The following is a 19,440-nucleotide window of genomic DNA, read 5'->3' as shown; positions in this document are numbered from 1 at the left end:
TTTATTTTCATATGTTTATGATCTTAATCAAAAGGCTCATCTCCCTTGACTGTTTTGCTCAAAACTAACTAATATCATTCTTCTTCGTTATTGTGTCTCCCCTACCTCTTGGTCATACCTTCTGGGCTCATTTGGTGCTTAGAGTCAAATTATATTGGAGTGGATAACTTATTATATTCAGGGTATTGGATAACTCATTATATTCAAGGCATGTTGTAGAGAGAAATGAATAAAGTTTATTCCACTTAAGGGTAGAAATTGGATCGCTCATGAGAAAAATTACGTCTTCAAATCTCAATCAAGGTTAAGTTTACTTCATGTCTAATTCCTTTGAAATATTAATATCATCGAAATGCAAAACCGTTCCTGTCTACTTTCGAGCTCAATTTATAGTGAATGAAATTATATGTTAGATGTTGAACAAAAAAAAAAAAGAAAAAGAAATTACATGTTATATTAACTTTGACTTTGGAAATCATGATGAATCTACTTATTAGGTACATGAATAATGTTTTTATTAAAAATATATATTAGGATGGAATAATCTTTTTTCAAACAAGGACTGACTAATTTTTTATTCTTATAATTGTTGTAATCTATCTTTCTTTTTGGAAACATATTAGAAGTAATAATTCAAAACTAAATGTCACTTAGTACTACGGTCTAGTGGTATTTCTCTTCACTTGTAAGTAAGAGGTCTTAGGTTCGATTCCCGCCAAAAGCGAATTTGAACCAAATTATTGCTAACTCATTGTGAGGTTAAACCCACCCCCTCCTTCTTAGTATTATCCAAACCCACCCCCTCCCATTTCTTAGAAGAAGAAATGAAAAATATAAAGAAAATAAGAAATAAATAACGTATGTTTTCATTATTGCCTATCCAATGAGGCTGTTCAGATGCATATTAATACAACGATAAGTATTCTCCAGCACAACTAAGCAAATGGGCTACAACCCATGGACCTTTGACAAATGGGCCCACAATGACCCAATAACTCATAACATGTGCTAGCTCGTTAATATTGTCCAAGGTTCTAACTATGAGGATCTAAGGGTAAAAGAGTCTCACAACATAAAAAATAAAAAAAAAATATTGCAAGATCTTATAAAGCGTTGGGTTACTCTCTATATTGACGATAGTTTTATAGTAGAACCTCAATTTTCTTCATAGTGTCAGAGTAGGTTGGCTCATATGTGAAGTCCAACAGCCACATTTGTTGCACGTCACCCAATTCGTATTGTGTGTAAGACTTGAAAATTCACCACATATGAGAAGCGTGTGAGGATGTGAAGGTAAAACAATCTTACATCAATAAAAGAAACCTTACAAAGGTTTATAAAAATTGGGCTACTTCTCATATTGTCAATTAAGTTTGTGATGAAACTCCAACTTGCTTCACTAACACTCTTAAACATTTTGTGAGGGATAGCGCTAGAAAGACTAAATTTGTAGACAATAGTCACTTTTTTTTTTCTTAGTACATCGATATTTTACACTAAGGGAAGGGGGAGTTCGTCTAAGCCGTACAATAGGCAACCTGATTTGGTATCGAATTCGCCATCCACGAAATTCGAACCTAAGACTTCTCACTTCTAAGTGAAGAGGAATACCACCAGACCGTAGTACTGAATAACTTTTTCCTGTGAGGGGCTTTTTATTACTTCTCCTTATTCTTATGACAGTTGGCTGCTTGGGTGTTTCTGATTTGGAATAAAGTCACAAAAAATCTTCTCTAACCACTGAAAAATCAGCAATTTAACGATTGACCTTATTTACGCACATTGGTCTTCCGTATACTTTTCTAAGCTCATAAGCATGACAATTGACATGAAAATATAAAATAATCAACTTCCATATCATCCTCTAGCTCCCGTCCTCTTTTCTAGCAGATCAAGAAGAGAGAAGATCATCAATGAGCAACATCACCAAAACTGCATATTGGGTAGTTTTTGCTCTTCTTGTAATAACGGTGGAAGTCAGAGGTCGTTCTTTTGGACTCAATACTCAGGGTACTTCGTCTTCCCAATTGGTTTCAGATGGTATAGATCATGAATATCAAAATCAAAGCAGCAGCTCCCTGTTACTTCTCAAAAGAATTGAGAATATCGATTCAACAGAGTCATCGTGCGAGCAGCTTTACGGGTTCTTGCCATGCTCCAACAGTGTTTTTGGGCATGTGTTTCTAATGGTGGTGTATGAATACTTGTTGTTTCATGGTGAGTCTTATTTGGCTGCTGGAGGTGAACAGATTTTCAAGATCTTGGGTCCTGGTGTGTTTGGTGCTAGTGCATTTCACGTCATCGGTGCCCTTCCTGAGTCTCTTTTACTTCTTGGTATGCAAATTTTCTTATTCTTCTTAATTTCCATACACAATTCACAAATTTTTATCTTCTTTCTTGTTGTCACAAATCATAGATGATGATCTGCTAAATTTGTTTTACTTGTCTGCTTATTTTGACTTCCTTTCGTATGGAGAAAAACTTTCATACACTTATTGCATGAAACGAATGTCCAACATTCACGATCATGTGCTATTGATCACACAACGTAGCAAATGAATTAGATTTGATATATGATTAATGTGCTATGTACATAATTTAATTGAATACTGTCTTGAATGCCAATCTATCTCATATGTTATATCATCGAATTGTTAATTATTGGATAAGGGAATTGTTATTAGCACTTCAAAAATCTCATTTGGCATTCCAAACTTTCTATAATTAGAAAGAAAAATACACTTATGAGGAGTGTAGAACGAGATTTTTGGAATGCTAATAATAGTTCCCTTGGATAAACATAATTACAGATATCCAAAATTTCTCAAAGCCTCTCCGGGCCTAGAAATAGTAGATAACCGTGACTTGTCAACAGTTATTCTCTTTTTTTCAAAAAGTAAAAAAAAAAATTAACCTAATTACAGTCACAAATATCCAAAATTCCTTGAAATTGTTGTTAATGAATATAATTAGAGTATATAGTTGGATATGAGGGATGCCAACTGTTAATATGAAAGACATTCAGAATTTAATTTGTAAGTCTTCGAGGTCCACCAGGTATTTATTGGGTTTCATACACTACCATCACTTAACTGTGGTGCAAAAGGTTTTTTAGTTAAAATAGTTCATGAGATTTGCATAACTCCTCATTTTGATCCTTGAGATTTGAAATAGATAGAATTGATCTCTGAGTTTGTCCACAATCAATCATTTTGGTCATTCCGTGAAAAATCTTCATAGAATAAGGACATGCATAATATATACTAGCTTGTGAGTTGTGATATGCACACATGTTATCAAATTAGTGAACCACAATATATAATTAATTATACAGTTATTTTATTAGGAAGAAAAATATTACACAATTATTTAATAGAAGATTTGCTGAATGACTTAGGTTGGCTAATCGTGTTGTAAACAATATACTTAAAAAAAAAAAGAATAAAAATCGTAAGACCAAGACTCAAGAAACCCATTTTAAAGTCAACTTTCGTAGGCATTGATTAGTGTGATGACAATTGTAAGGGATTGTTTGCGAATTAAGTAAAGGAAGTAATTAATAATTAATAATATTTAAGTACTCACTAACGAATATATTGTATACTCACTATTTGATTTGACGCAATCAAAATATATCATATGTTCTTTGTTTTTTAAACTTAAGAAAAATTAATTAACACACTGATTACATTTTAAAAATTAATTAACACGTCTATTACGTTTTAAATCAATAAAACATATGTCAAGATATCAGCGGGGCCAGAGTTAAAACTTGAGTATACAGAGCAACTAAGTACACTAGACCCAAGGATTGTGAATAAATAAAGAATCCAAAGTTCCAAAATTACAAGCCCCAGATTTGAAATAAAACACACATCCACAAAGGAGAAAAAAAACTTAAATGTGAAAATGAATCAGATTCAGATATTCCTAGATTCATACCCCAAACCCTCCGAGAGAGAGGTGGTGGCCCTCGAGTGAGGGGGCCGTGTTGGTGAGTGTGGTCGGCGAGACGGGAATGGGTACTCTTAGAGCAAGAGACATAGAGGCCATATAGTCTTGGGTACAAAAGATTTGAAGCTCGTTGATAACTATTTGTTCATGTTTGTGCATAGATATAGGGAAAATAAAAGATGAAAAAGGGTGATGGGAGAAAGAAGAAATTAAAACAAAAATTTGAAAGTGAAAATAATTTTAGTTTTTATTTGTGTGTTCTTCTTTGTGAAGAAAATTGGTTTTTTTTTTTTTTTATTGGAGAAGAAAGTTGATATTTTACCATAAATCAATTGGAAATATAGAGAGTAGATAGCCCAATTGCGAATCCCGCCTTTTTTCGATGTGGGATTCACTTTTAACACATATCCTCATGTGTAGCGAATTTTCAAGTTTAGCATGTGTACAACATAGATCGGGAGACGTAGAACATGTGTGACCGTTAAACTTCAAATATGGGACAATCTACTCTTATACCGAGAAGAAAGTTGAGATTGCATCATAAAACCAATTAGCAATTTAGGGAGTAATCCAATTTCTTATAAGCACATGCAAAGTCTCTTATTTTTCCAATGTGTTGATTTATTCTACATGTCTCGCACCATCCCTCATCCATTATTCTTCATCCCTCGTTTCTCTCATGTATTTTTTTTTTGTCAGTAACACACAAATTAAAAATTAAAAATAAAAAATAATAATAATTATCAAACCACCCTTAAATTATTAATCTCACCACCACACTACAGGATTTAAAAGTTGCAATCAATTAAACTCATTGATTTTCTTTAACTACTTAAATTAATATTCTAGAATTATACCTTTTTTTTTAGTACGACTATATATTTTACACTAAGGGCACGGGAGTTAAGTTAAACCACACAATAAGTAACTTAATTTTGACTTGCTACCAGTTGTCTTCCTTTAAAAAAAAAAAGAAAAGAAAAGAAACAAAAAAAGTAACATAAATTTTTTTTTTGGAACAGAAGTTATATTGCATAATTACACCCTTTTGTGTAACCCTTCACCTTCTTCACGCAGCTTCTGGTTTTTTTAACTCCAAGGAGATTGCTCAGGAATATGTCTATACTGGAGTTGGGTTGTTGGCTGGATCATCAATTTTGAGCTTAACAATACTATGGGGGACCTGTGTAATAGTCAGTAGCCAAGAGTTTTCAAATAATCTAAGGTCTACGGCTCCCAATGATTCAAATTCATCCTCTTTTTCATGGAAAAGACTCTCTGCATCTTTGACAGGTCAGCCTTCAGCCTCCTCACTACCTTAGAGAAGAATTTCCATGGACAACTTGTTATTACATTTTTTAACTCCTTTGAATCCATATATAGATTGGGGTATTACTACGGATTCAGAGACCAGCTCCCTTGCAAGGATTATGGTTTGTTCAGTAATACCATTTCTTATCATGCAAATGGCAAAAATCTTTCCATCCTCTTCCGGGGAACGCATTGCAATCTTGACTGCTCTCAGTGTTTCTGTTGTATTCCTATTATTGTACTTCATTTATCAGGTACGCATTCATGAATATCTCAATGTATGAACTAATAATATTATTACTATTATATATATATTGATGTCTTTGGAGTATTCATGTAAAATATTTACTTCTAAAACCTTACAGATCTTCCGGCCCTGGGTTCAAAAAAGAAGATTAGAATTTGTGAAACATGGGCATTTGGTTTCAAGCATTTTACAACATGTCCAAAAACATGCTCTGGCAAGAGTCCTCACCGTAAAAGGGGCACCAAATATAACTGCTATAAGAAGGTGAGGTCTCGTTGAATCTTGCCAGTGTTAAGAGTCACCAAATTTGCTAATCAAATAATGCCTTGGTCATGTGGAATTGCATAAATAGGGGTATTGTTTGATTGGTCACCAACTAAACATTGCAGGCTGTTTGAGGAAGTAGACGAAGATGGTGACAATTACATATCACTTTCTGAAGTAAGAGAACTTCTTCGTGAAATCAAATTCATATCAACAGAAGATGACAAGGACAAAGGAACAGAAGCAGTGATGAAACAGTTTGATCTAGATAATGATGGGAAAATTAATAAAGACGAATTCATCAATGGCTTCACAAAATGGATTGAGGAGATCAAGTCAGTGCATAAACAAAATACAGAAAGATCGTTGGAGAACATATATGAGGTAACTCAACTACCTCCAAGTTGGCCTCCAATTTTTCATTTCTTCTTTCAACACACCTTGAAATGAGGCCTATATATCATGCATGCCCAGATTATAGTACGAACTTTAATGAAATGCATTATGTGAAAAAGATCATTTGCCTATTTCATATTAACTTACGTCCATTTTACTCAATAATTTATATCTGATGAGCAGGTCTTTCAACCTTGGATTATAAATAGAAGAAGAGAACGTGAAATAAAGAAGGACTTAATGTCAGAAGTACTAAGACATGTCCAAAGCAATTCACTCCGAAGCATTGTCACAAACGATGGCATGCCTGACATACCAAATATTAGAAGGTTCGAACTACATTTCGTCTAATTAAAGAGTAACCAGTACCCTTTTTAAAAGGGTACCATAGACTAATTGGTTGGTTGCTATGTATACATTTATGTTCTCGTGGCGTCATAGAATGTTGTGTTGAGTCCCATATTGGCTATAGAAAAAGAGAAATAATAGTTTAAATATCCTAATCCTACTCAACTAACACCGAGACCTTTTGTGATAAAACCTCACATTTGACGGATTGTGCAAGTGGTAATTACCAAGTTAAGGACGGTATCAGTGTTGTTGGAAGTGGGCCATTGGCCTGTCTCTCTGATAATTTTACATGGTATTAGAGCCAAAGAGCGGGTCCATACATAATGTCACATGATGGGTGGGTTCCTTGGCCCTGCGTGTAAGATGAGTCCCCTTGGCTTCAAGTGGTTGCCAAGGTGTGGACCTCCCATGTGTGACCCAGTAATTGGGTCCCACGTGAAGGGGTGTATTAAGTCCTAAATTGGCTATAGAAAAAGAGAAATAATAGTTTGAATATTCTAACCCCACTGATGGTGGTAATTACCAAGTTTAAATCAGGTCATGTACAACCCATGCACACCCCCGGTGCGCAGGAGAGAAAATCTGTTACTCTATATTGCTGTGGCATTGAGCCTACTGACCACCTTCTTCAACATGGAAAAACAGGTTGTTTGAAAAGATTGATCTTGATGGAAATAATTTCATATCCCAATCAGAATTGAGAAAACTGATTGGGGATATCAAGTTTGGTAAAATTCCGGGAAACGTGGATGAATCAGTTGTAAAACTGATAGAAGAACTTGACACAAGTGGAGACCAGTTGATTAGCGAGGAAGAATTTGTTGCTGGATTAACAAAATGGATAAACAAATCCAACGATCAAGCTCCTCCTTCACCTGAATCTGAGGACGATATCTACCAAGTAAGTAACTCTGTGAACTATATAAGGCAAAAGGAATTGAAATGAACACTGCTGAGCTTCTTATCCTATAAGAAACTGATTTCTCCTTATATGCAAATCGTTCGTCTGACACATATATAGAAATCACTCTCGTTAAAGATACAAAAAGAAAAGTTTTGTGCGCATGGATCAAAGTGTAGTTTACATGATTACAGATGTTAAGCTTAATTTTTTTAAATGATTGTGTAGAGAACTTGGGAAGAAACAGATAAGTTGGTGGATGAAGAGAAAAGCAGTGTTGGAGCTATTGACAAGTCAATATGGGCTTGGGTGAAAGCTATAACATATTTGGTTCTAGGGTTTGTTGTATTGGCAGTTTTAGCAGAACCTCTTATAGATAGTGTTCAGAATTTGTCCATAGCTGCAAGCATCCCTTCTTTCCTTGTAGCATTTGTGCTAGTCCCCTTGGCAACTAATGCCAGACAAGCCACTTCAGCAATTAAGGCAGCTTCAAAAAAAACTCCAAGAACCACATCTTTGACATTTTCTGAGGTTTGTCATTGTGCCTAATTTTCGTATTTTTTCTTTCATTTTCAATTAAATAAAACCTAATATATTTTTTTTTCATGTTTTATGTGGAACATATTTATTTGGATGCAGATTTATGGTGGGGTGTTTATGAACAATGTTCTAGGATTTTCTGTGCTGCTAGCTATAATTTATGCTCGTGAAATGATTTGGGATTTTTCTGCTGAAGTCTTGGTAGTTTTAATTGTTTGCACAGTAATGGGTTTCATTGCAAGCTTTGTCTCCACCTTTTCCCTTTGGACATCATTCTTGGCCTACCTTCTATACCCAATTTCATTGCTTTTAGTCTATATTCTCAATGATGTTGTCAAGTATACCTGAATTAAGCTCAAGGATGTAGTATTTTTGTAAATTAGCATGCACATATGTTTGGAATTATTGTTCCATTCTTTGTTCTTTTTAAAGGCCAGAATTTTACCATTTTTTTTTTATTGGATTTGAAGCGATGCACTAATAATGTGAAACTTTTGATAGAAATAAATTCTGAAATAAAATTCTAAGTATATATTTCTTTTTGCTTTATAAGATTAGGGTTTCATGCCTTTACGGGGATGAAAAATATTTTATGGGACGGAGCCAACATGAGGTCATTGGATACTCATACCCCCAATAGCTTTTATAACCCCAATGTATATTTGTATATGACTCAAATATATAAATGCGAGAAATTAAAAAAATGAGTCAAAAACACTAAATTACAACATGTTATTTCTTTTGTGGAACCTATGTAGTTTCTTTCTTTGTTAATTCTTCTATACAATAATTTTTTAGTTTTTCAAAGGTTCAGCCTTTCGATATGTAAGACTATTTAGTTGGTATATCTTTATTCCATGCATTTTTCTACTTCTTGTACGGTTCAGGGGTGGACTTATTCTAAAACCAAAACCAAAATTCTCGCTCAGTTTGGCATGGTTCGGTTTTGTCCATGTTAAGTTTTGATACCAAACCGATCCCATTCCGATCAGTTTTGGTACCATCCGATATCAAACAATTGTCAAATAAGAAGTTTGCTACTAATAAGGGTGGGGGCGGACTGATTTGATTCAGTTTTGACGCAAAAAATAGAACAAAACCAACAAGCATTCAACGGTTCAGTTTGGTTTGGCTCGGTTTTGACCAATACCACCATTCAAACCAAACCAAACCAAACCATTATTCGTTTTGATTCGGTTTGGTTTTGTCGGTTTAAGCTTCTTCAACACATTTTTGAAAAACGTTCAACATTTTAAAAGTTTTAATCTTCTAAACATTAACACATCTAACGCATTCTAATTGACTTGAAAGATTAAATTTTTCAGAACATAAAAAGTATATCAAGTCAAATAGAACTTAATTTCAATTAAATAAAGTTTCATCCTAACAAACGATTTATTAGTTACAACCTCACATAAGCATTTGGGAGAGAAATAAGTTCGTTTAATGTTCACTCTCTCTCCCTCTTCCCACTTTGGCTAGAGATTTGTCATTGTCACCAAGCCATATATTTCATTCGGCCAATGCATGCCAGTTTACTGTGATTTATTTACACTAATATATAGTCAGTTACCATTTGGGGATGTATCGATGAAACTTCTTGCGTTGTTTATCGATGTTGGAGCCGGGGGGTGATGATCGGAACAACCAAGGCCGCCTTGAGGGCAGCCGGAAAAGGGCCGTCTAGGGTGCCCCGAAAAAAAAATATATATTATGTTGGTTAAATATAAATAACCAACAACTAAATGGAATATCACCAATTCATTTGTGTTATGGTGGTAAGCAGTGTCTCTTGTTAATCTTACGGCTAGGTTTGATTCTTCATGCGTTGGTTTTTATTAATATCATTTTATGTTCAAAATAGTTGGTGTATATTAAGGTTTAAGCATGTGCGGCGGTCTATTTCCCTATCTCGAAGTAGTTTGTTTTTTTAAGGTTTTTTGACACAGTCCCGCATCGATAATGTACACTGCCTAGTGTATTTTATTTTTCTTTTGGCAGTTTTGGTATTTAGTGAAGTGTTGACGGTAATGCATCTTTGTATTTTATGTCATTTAATAGTAATTATGCAGCGTGTCTTTTATAATAAAAACACAACTATAATTTATGATATTCACGTTTGGATTTGAATGGTTTGTGATATCCTACATACATTATCATGATCTTTAATAAAGCATTTTTTTAATTAAATTTTTTTTTTTTCATAAATCTTTGAAGATTCCACTTATATTAGGAATTGGGCTTGGCCTCTTCTGTCTATGGGCCTTGAGCCCTCTTATTATTTTCGTTTCTGTAAGCCTGAGGAGCCCAAGCCCAATTAGAACTGTAAAAAGTTAAAAGCCTTCTCACTGGTCAGTCGACTCAGTCACTACCTCAGACGCTCTTCACCTTCACGGCATTCACAAGCACCTCCAGAAGCTCCGCAACTTCAGAAACGCCCCCAAATTTACTCCCACTCCAAAGCTTCAAACTTTTCAGTGAGTTAATCTTCCATTTCTCCAGAAATTTGAATCAATTTATGTCCTTTCCAGCACTGAAATTTGGTTTTATTTTTGTGATTGTGGATTCTTCTCTGTAATTTTTGTTCTTTTGTGCAAAATTCTGATGCGGGCAAGTCTTGGTATTTACATGGATTGTATACGAGAGGTTGCGATCCGCTATAATTCTTGAAGAAATGTCACGTTTGAGTGTTTGAGACTAATTTTTTTGTGTACGTTTAGTAAATCTAGGCATTCATGTATTATATTTATTTGTGACATTTAGGGTTTAGGGTTTAGGATGAAATTCTAGCTGTGTGGATTATTTTCTTTATTTACTAGGTGCCAGTAACTGATCAATTTCGCAAAAGTACAGCGAGTTAGGGAGAAAAAAAATCGAGTAATGGATCATTACAAAAGAGATACTGAGGACTTGAATATACTGGTTTTCGGTAACGATGGATTAATTGCATTATTGTGCTTCAACTGGGTTGTTTTTCTTGAAATTACTTCATCTGGTCATGTCCTTGGTGGTGGCGATGTGCTAAGAGTTGGCCAAACAAATGTCTACTTGACGTGAATATCTAGGCCTACCAATGGAACCTGAGAGAGAGGCCCCGCTTCTGCAGTTGATTTTTCAAGTGCAGAAGAACCTGTAGCCCTGAAGCTGAAGCAGTTTTCCTTGCACTCTGCATTGGATTCTAAAACCAACTGTAAGAGTAATATTTTTTGTTGGAAGATTTTGTTTATAGGGAAAACAGAATGTTCAAATGTTTTTGTAGGTGATGGCAATAATGTTTTGAACATATTAACGAAAACAAAAATATCTGATGGACACTCAGGCATTCTTGTATCAATCTTTCCTGTTACTGTTTGTGTATCAGATGATATGAGTCCGCTTGCTTATGGTCTCGTGTTAGGAATTGATTACGGTAAATGTTGGACTAATGCTTGCACGTTTTGTCTGTGGCCTTTTGTTTATGCGTGGGATTAATAAATTTTTCTCTAGAACTTCTGGTATAGGCATTTTGTTGCTATTGATATTGTCTCTTCCTATATGCAATTCGAGGATTGTCTCGTGATGATCTGAATTTTTCGACTTTTGTTATTATGTATATATAACATAACCTTATTTGTTAAGTCAAAGTGACCTGTAGATTTTACGAAGTAATGTGTAAACTGACATTGCAATGATGACTAAATGATTATCTAAGTTCATTGTATTTTCCTTTTTCTATTAGGCTGCTGAAGAAGAAGTTGACCCCTGCATTTGTGATGCTGGAAGTGTGGTGGTCCCTCTTAGCTGCTATCCCTGCAGTGGTTGCAGGACAAGCATTTCGAGTGAAGAAAAGGCACGCCGAAGAGCAGAGATTAAAGAGCGCTAGAGGAAGGGAGAAGAGTTCTGATGAGATTTTTGTCTGCGAAAGGGTATGCACGTCGAAGAGAATGCTGAAAAAGGTTGGTGCATTCTCAAAGGACCCAATTCCTGATACTTGTGTTACCGTCTGCGGTGTATCTGAGCTTGATGCGTGTGCGGATGCGTGCGTGCGCACTGTCTGTGTAAACCAACATCAAGTACCCAACTGGAATGACATCTGCCTTAGGAGATGCCAGAGTGAGTGTTTGAAACTCTCTTCTTCAAGTTCTCTATAAATGCGAAAACATGTATTACAAAGAGAGTAGTTAGCATTAGTTACTCCGCATTAGTTACTCCGATTTTGGGTTGTAAATTCTCTGATTATAATGTGATTGGGTTGGCCAATCGATTTTAGGCTCGTTAGGATGAACTAGATTTTCGTATTCTCCTTTGGTGTTAAAGAATTTCTGTCTACCTGAAACTTATCTCCGATCACTATTAAAATTGAACCAAATGATCACTCAAGTAAAACAAGAAATCTGTTTTGTTTTTTAAAGAAAAAGAGTGATAGTCAATCATCAGTGTAAACTGCGCAAAGTTTGCTAATCATGATACATTTCTTTGCTTTCTTTTGGGCGTTTGAACTTGTTGGACAATACAGGCATATCTTGAGTCATTTCTTTTTCAATAACAATGTGACATTATTTACGGCATAAATGTCGGAAGTAGAACCAGTTATTCTCTTTATTGTTTAAAATTCACCTAAAATTTGGAGACCGTTTAGTTGTCTTTATGTGTCGAACAATTAAATCCCCAATTAACATTTTGATGATAAGATGTTAATTTTTTTTTTTCTTTTCATTAGATAGACTTTATTAAATTCTAATTGAAATATTTACATCTTAAGTTAAGATGTTAAAAAGGAACTCAGGACCAATTTCATCCCATCTAAAAGAACCTCCAATTTTTTTAATAAATGCTGCAACAGAATGTGCCGTTCGGTTGCCTTCTCGACGAACAATCTCGAACGAAACAGTCCCCACATCATTTGTAAAGCCCAAATGTCATTAACTATGCTTTCCACCTCCGCATCAACACCGATCTCCGTCCTTATCATCCTAACAACTTCACGATAATGTTTGACAAACCATCTCTGCTGCACTCCTCCAATGCCTCTCGAATGGTAGAGGCCTCTGCCATCAAAGCATTGGCCCCCTGAATCTTCCCCGTCCCCCGCGCTGTAACCAACAACCCCGCAAAGTCGCCTATAACCCAGCCACCTGGCCCCTTCTTTCTCTTCCCACACCAGTCTCTAAATCAAATGATTTTTTTTTAAAAAATAATTTTTAGATGATGATAAAAAAGAAAGAATGATACGATTATAACGTTTGTAATGTAAAATTAATGAATTTTTCTAGTATATCAGTCCATAATCATTGATATCATTCGTAAAAGCAGGCACAATTGTCTGTTAATATTCCAATTAATCAAAAAAATGAATGTGATGAGAATCTAATTAAGAACCATGTAACAAAGCCAAATCTTTCATTAATTAGTAGAAGAATAAGATATGAAATATAAAAATATGATATGATGAAGGCAGTGGAGATGCTTGGATCGGATCGGTTCGGATCGGTCATATTCTTCTTTAATTAATTTTTTGCAAAGAGGGAGGGCGTAATGCGTCCACGTAGCCTTTCAAGAGGGAGGGCATATTGCATGCCGACAAAGAGATCAAATTAATTTTAACGAACAAACAATGCATTCTCACCTGGAATTGTATAAGAAATTGAAGATTTTGATTAAAAAAAATTATACATAAAATAAAATAAAACGGACATTGAAAGGTTACGAATAGTTCAAGGGTTTTTGCTCTATTGAAATTGTCCAGATATTGTAGAGACAAATTGTATTTGTATTAAGAAAATAATTTTCGCACTTTTTATCTCCTTGACGTTTTTGTTTTCTTTTTTCTTTTTTGTTGTTGAATTGAATAAACCAAAAGGGCTTTTAGATTTTAGGGTTTTAATAAGATTGTTTTTAGATTTTAACCTAAATAGTTTTCAAAATCTAATAAAATCCCTATTTTTAAAACTTACCATATTTAAGTAATTATAGCACATTTATCATTTATAAACTTACCATTCGAAATTCTTTACCCATCCATATAATTATTATTTTTCTTTTTTTGTGCTCCAATCATATTAAAATACAAAAATTTATTCAAAATTCAACTTCTTATTATTAAAAAAATTCTACAACAAAACAAAAAAAAATTTATGCATAACTTTCGGTACCTTATTTTATTCATAGGTACGAAAGTATCAGTACAAATGTATCGGTACATAACTTTAGGTACCTTATTTTACTCATAGGTACATAAGCATATGTTCGTAAGTTTTGGCACGAATGTATCGGTACATAATTTTCGGTGTGAATGTATCAGTACAAATGTATCGATACACAACTATAGTATATAAACATACGTATGTACGTAATATGCATATACACAAAAAAATATACATATATATGAACAAATTCACACACAATGAAAAATATATAATAATAAATGATTTTTCTTATTATGGGAACTTAATAATAACTATCAATGATAAATAACATTTTTATTATTGATGAGAATCAATATATAACCTACAAACAAAAAATTCAATAATTATTACAACTTATTTAATATTAAAAATTACAATTAAATGCTAAGGATTATAATTAGATTTTAATCTTATAGACAAAGTTTTATTCAAAAAGTAATCTTAGATAAGGATTAGAATAGAATTTTTCGTAAACTAAATAATAAAGGGTCAGAAACTAAGGACTGAATGGAAAAGGAGAAAACTGACGTGCAAAAAACATTTTCTTCTGTATTATTGTTCTTGGTGTTTGATGAGCTTGGTGAGGCCATTGTAGATATTTTGGCTGTAGTGTTTGGAGAGTGGTGTTACTTTTTTAAAGCATTTAAAGTTTAATTAGCTCAAATGTCTTGTATTCCAAGGCATATCTCTAAGAAAGATGTTTGCCAAATGAACTAGCAACACAAGTTGGCTAGCCATCACTTGGCCACTACCACTGACAACCAGTCTATTCCCACCTAGAAGTACAATGTAGTTGAGAAGATAGTTAAATGTTATATTTTCATATCATTATTACTTTTGCAGTATATTCCTTAATTTACAATATTAACCAAAATTTCAACGAAAATTGTTACGATATATTTTGAAAATTATTTGTTTTTAATTTGCGAATGTATAAAATGACCAAAATGGCCCTCAAAGGGGAAGGTTCGAGAGCATTATCCTAATTTTATGATACTTCAAATGTGAGATCCCACATCATCCAGGGAAGAGGACGTGATGTGCCTTATATGTAAATGCCCACATCCCTATAATGAGAAACGTTTTGGGAGGAAACCCAAGAACAAAACCATGATAGCGTGGCCCAAAGCGGACAATATCTTACTATGCGGACTGGGATGTGACAATTTGGTATCAGAGCCACTCCCTCGCCGGAATTTTGACGACAAGGGTGTCGGGCCCCTAAGGAGTGTGGATTATGAGATCCCACATCGCCCGGGGAAGAGGAGATGATGTGCCTTATATGTACATGCCTACCTCCCTATAGTGAGACGTGTTTTGGGAGGAAACCCAAGAACAAACTCATGAAGGGGTGGCCCAAAGCGGACAATATCTTACTATGCGGATTGGGATGTGACAATAATTGTGAGATCCCACATCGCTCGGGAGAGATGAGGTGATGTGCCTTATATGTACATGCCCACCTCCCTATAGTGAGACGTGTTTTGGGAGGAAACCCAAGAACAAAACCGTGAAGGCGTGGCCCAAAGCGGACAATCCTTACTATGCGGACTGTAATGTGACAATTTGGTATCAGAGTCATTCCCCGCCCGAAAGTGTGCCGACGTGAACGTCGGGTCCCTAAGGGGGGGTGGATTATGAGATCCCACATCGCCCGGGGGAGAGAAGGTGATGTGCCTTATATGTACATGTCCACCTCCCTACAGTGGGACGCATTTTGGGAGGAAACCCAAGAACAAAACCGTTAGGACGTGGCCCAAAGCGAACAATATTTTACCATGCGGACTGGGATGTGACATCAAGACCCTTTCAATCTTATTTTACTCATGCTTGGATTTTGAGTCCAATGAGACACACCGACTTTCTAATCTCACGGTACTCCTTCACTCACCCTCTCATTTCCCCTGTCTTCATTTTCTTTCATTTCTCTCTCTCTCTCTCTCATTTCTTCCACTTTATCCGTACCATAATACGTAGTTAAAGAAAAAGTGGTAGCTTCCTTCCTCTTTATCCGTACCATATTACATAGTTAAAGAAAAAGTGGTAGCTTCAGAGTAAGGAATCCAGCAACCGAAGAAAAGGAAAGCAAGAAATCCAATCTGATTACGACCTATTCATTTTCCTTCTTTTAAGATTATCCATTTCTTAAGTAATTTTTGGTAAGACATTGTGGGCCAATATGGAATTAAATTTGTTTCCTTTTGAGGTAAATCCCACAGATACCCAAATTTGAAATATATAGGACTTTTGCAGAAGATAACGGTACGACTGTGATAAAGTTGATTAAGAGTCAAGGGCCTGGCCTACTTGATGCTGCAAACGCGGGAATCTAGTGTTTGCTTTATACGTGCTAAAATATTATTGTCGATAGCCGACGTGTTGTTTTCCGAACAAGTTGTTTCTTTTGTGGTAAAAAAAAAAAAATATTGGGTAATCAACTATTTAAACTATATTTTGTGAAGATAAATGCCAATGAGATTTTGTCGAAGTGGACTCACTCTCTTTTACATTATATTTGTGGCATAAGATTTTATAATATTAGCACGAAAATTATGATAAAAAGATGAGGAGGTAGATTAAAAAGATTTCCTTAGCATTTCTCTTTTGTAAATTATATGATATAGATGTTAGTTATTAGATTGTTATGAAGAGCCAATTAGAGTGATTTTTCAGGAAATATCACATGATTTGCAAATGTGATTTTTATGTAAAAAAAAAAAGAAAAAAATGGGACTAGATAGTGACTTTGTCACGACAGTTCATCATTTCAGGAGTCAGAAAAACTCATAAACATATTTTAGTCTCTCCTGACCACCAAGGTGTGATTTACACGCATTAAAAATCGAACTAAAATGTGTTGTATAAGATATGAGCCAAAAATCTATCCTCAACTAATAGATCTATACTTAGGAATTAATTCGTAAATATGGTCTCACAATTTAATCTATCAATCGTTATTAGTAAACTGTTGACCTTAAATTTTTCGAAACTTCGACATTTAGAGCAGGTTGATTGCTTTTGCGATTGAATGATCGACATGAAATTTAGTGTACGTATGGTCGCGTGTGTTGCCAAGTTCAAAACTCTCACATAATACAATTAAGCGAGTTTTAACAAAAAACCCGCTGTACTGTTCACTTTAACGAAAAACTACATTTTTACACTAAAAAGTCAATCATGGTATTATTTACTTTACCCTTTATTTTGTTCTTATTATTAAAACTCAAAGTTTTCAAGCTATTTTCATTAGTTATTAATAAAGGCATGCTAGCAGGAATATTTGGAATCTTTACTGTATGAGAACCCTTTTGAAAATGTCTCTTACAAAAATCCTCAAGTGACAACACTCTATCAGAAACACATAATTTTTTTTAACAAAATATATTTTTTAATCACTAAACATTTTTATTTTTTACATCAAACGTAACTTGACAATTTAAAAGTAATTCAATTGTTTTGTTTGTAAGAGAAAAAAATTTGAAGATTAAGGAAAACAAAAATGCCTGATGAACATTTCGGGATTCTTGTAGCAATCTTTCCTGTTACTGTTTGTGTATCAGATGATATGAGTCTGTTTGGTTCTGGTCTCGTGTTAGGAATGGATAACAGTAAATGTTGGACTAATGCTTGCACTTTTTTTTTCTGTGGCCTTTTGTTTATGTGCAGGATTAATAAATTTTGCTCCAGAACTTCTGGTATATGCATTTTGTTGATATTGATAGTGACTTTGTCACAACAGTTCATCATTTCAAGAGTCAGAAAAACTCATAAACATATTTTAGTCTCTCCTGCCACCAAGGTGTGATTTACACGTATTAAAAATCGAACTAAAATGTGATGTATAAGATACGAGCCAAAAATTTATCCTCAACTAATAGATCTATACTTAGGAATTAATTCGTAAATATGGTCTCACAATTTAATCTATCAATCGTTATTAGTAAACTGTTGACCTTAAATTTTTCGAAACTTTGACATTTAGAGCAGGTTGATTGCTTTTGCGATTGAATGATTGACATGAAATTTAGTGTACGTATGGTCGCGTGTGTTGCCAAGTTCAAAACTCTCACATAATACAATTAAGGGAGTTTTAACGAAAAACTCACGGTACTGTTCACTTTAACGAAAAACTACATTTTTATACTAAAAAATCAATCATGGTACTATTCACTTTACCCTTTATTTTGTTCTTATTATTAAAACTCAAAGTTTTCAAACAATTTTCATTAGTAATTAATAAAGGCATGCTAGCCGGAATATTTGGAATCTTTACTGTATGAGAACCCTTTTGAAAATGTCTCTTAAAAAAATCCTTAAGTGACAACACTTTATCAGAAACACATAAATTTTTTTAACAAAATATATTTTTTTAATCACTAAACATTTTTATTTTTTACATCAAACGTAACTTGACAATTTAAAAGTAATTCAATTGTTTTGTTTGTAAGAGAAAAAAATTTGAAGATTAAGGAAAACAAAAATGCCTGATGAACATTTCGGGATTCTTGTAGCAATCTTTCCTGTTACTGTTTGTGTATCAGATGATATGAGTCTGTTTGGTTCTGGTCTCGTGTTAGGAATGGATAACAGTAAATGTTGGACTAATGCTTGCACTTTTTTTTTCTGTGGCCTTTTGTTTATGTGCAGGATTAATAAATTTTGCTCCAGAACTTCTGGTATATGCATTTTGTTGATATTGATATTGTGTCTTCCTATACGCAATTCGAGGATTGTCTCGTGATGACCTGAATTTTTCTACTTTTTTTATCAAGTTATATATAATATAACCTCATTCGTTATGTCAAAGTGACCTGGAGATTTTACAAAGTAATGTCTAAACTGGCATTGCACTGATGACTAAATGATGATCTAAGTTCGTCATGTTTTCCTTTTTCTATTAGGCTGGTGAAGAAGAAGTTGACCCCTGCTTTTGTGATGGTGGAAGTGGGGTGGTCCCTCTTAGCTGCTATCCCTGCAGTGGTTGCAGGACAAGCAATTCCAGTGAAGAAAATGCGCGCCGAAGAGCAGAGATTAAAGAGCGCTAGAGGAAGGGAGAAGAGTTCTGATGAGATTTTTGTCTGCGAAAGGGTATGCACGTCGATGAGAATGCTGAAAAAGGTTGGTGCATTCTCAAAGGACCCAATTCATGATACTTATGTTACCGTCTGCCGCGTATCTGAGGTTGATGCGTGTGCTGATGCATGCGCACGCACTGTCTGTGTAAACCAACATCAAGTACCCAATTGGAATGACATCTGCCTTCGGAGATGCCAGAGCGAGTGCTTGAACTCTCTTCTTCAAGTTCTCTTTAA

At 34.6% G+C, this 19,440-nt stretch overlaps 2 protein-coding genes and 1 pseudogene across 4 annotated transcripts; all 3 read left to right on the top strand.

Annotated features, from left to right (window-relative positions):
• Positions 1–1,823: 1,823 nt before the first annotated feature.
• LOC137715200 (sodium/calcium exchanger NCL1-like) lies at positions 1,824–8,415 on the top strand. Its single transcript, XM_068454442.2, has 9 exons — positions 1,824–2,334; positions 5,032–5,247; positions 5,338–5,519; positions 5,631–5,776; positions 5,902–6,160; positions 6,356–6,501; positions 7,169–7,424; positions 7,653–7,955; positions 8,064–8,415. The coding sequence occupies exons 1-9, from the start codon at positions 1,914–1,916 to the stop codon at positions 8,310–8,312; spliced, it is 2,178 nt and encodes a 725-aa protein (XP_068310543.2). The 5' UTR covers positions 1,824–1,913; the 3' UTR covers positions 8,313–8,415.
• A 1,918-nt stretch (positions 8,416–10,333) lies between these two features.
• Positions 10,334–12,279, top strand: LOC137716453 (uncharacterized protein At5g64816). Of its 3 annotated transcripts, none has more exons than XM_088690698.1 (3): positions 10,334–10,441; positions 11,030–11,154; positions 11,683–12,279. In XM_088690698.1, exon 3 carries the CDS (start codon positions 11,717–11,719, stop codon positions 12,092–12,094), a length of 378 nt encoding a protein of 125 aa, XP_088546824.1. In that variant the 5' UTR covers positions 10,334–10,441; positions 11,030–11,154; positions 11,683–11,716; the 3' UTR covers positions 12,095–12,279. The 3 variants fall into 3 exon arrangements, with proteins under 3 accessions (XP_088546824.1, XP_068312015.2, XP_088546825.1); XM_088690699.1 differs by having other exon boundaries at positions 10,338–10,441; positions 10,991–11,154; XM_068455914.2 differs by lacking the exon at positions 11,030–11,154.
• A 6,232-nt stretch (positions 12,280–18,511) lies between these two features.
• LOC148697778 (uncharacterized protein At5g64816 pseudogene) lies at positions 18,512–19,440 on the top strand (annotated as a pseudogene).

The sequence above is a fragment of the Pyrus communis genome, chromosome 3 (assembly GCF_041283825.1).
Source record: "Pyrus communis isolate YQ-2024b chromosome 3, ASM4128382v1, whole genome shotgun sequence".
Lineage (NCBI taxonomy): Eukaryota > Viridiplantae > Streptophyta > Magnoliopsida > Rosales > Rosaceae > Pyrus > Pyrus communis.
The sequence above is the reverse complement of the archived record's forward strand: the minus strand, read 5'-3'. Positions and strand labels throughout refer to the sequence as shown.

What these genes read in the sequence shown, in the direction of transcription:
- LOC137716453 (XM_068455914.2), top strand. Translation starts at nt 11,717, where the DNA reads ATGCTGGAAGTGTGGTGGTCCCTCTTAGCTGCTATCCCTGCAGTGGTT.
- LOC137715200 (XM_068454442.2), top strand. Translation starts at nt 1,914, where the DNA reads ATGAGCAACATCACCAAAACTGCATATTGGGTAGTTTTTGCTCTTCTT. An exon ending in AATATAACTGCTATAAGAAG is followed by an intron (nt 5,777 to 5,901) that starts GTGAGGTCTCGT and finishes TAAACATTGCAG; the next exon opens with GCTGTTTGAGGAAGTAGACG. An exon ending in CTGAGGACGATATCTACCAA is followed by an intron (nt 7,425 to 7,652) that starts GTAAGTAACTCT and finishes ATGATTGTGTAG; the next exon opens with AGAACTTGGGAAGAAACAGA.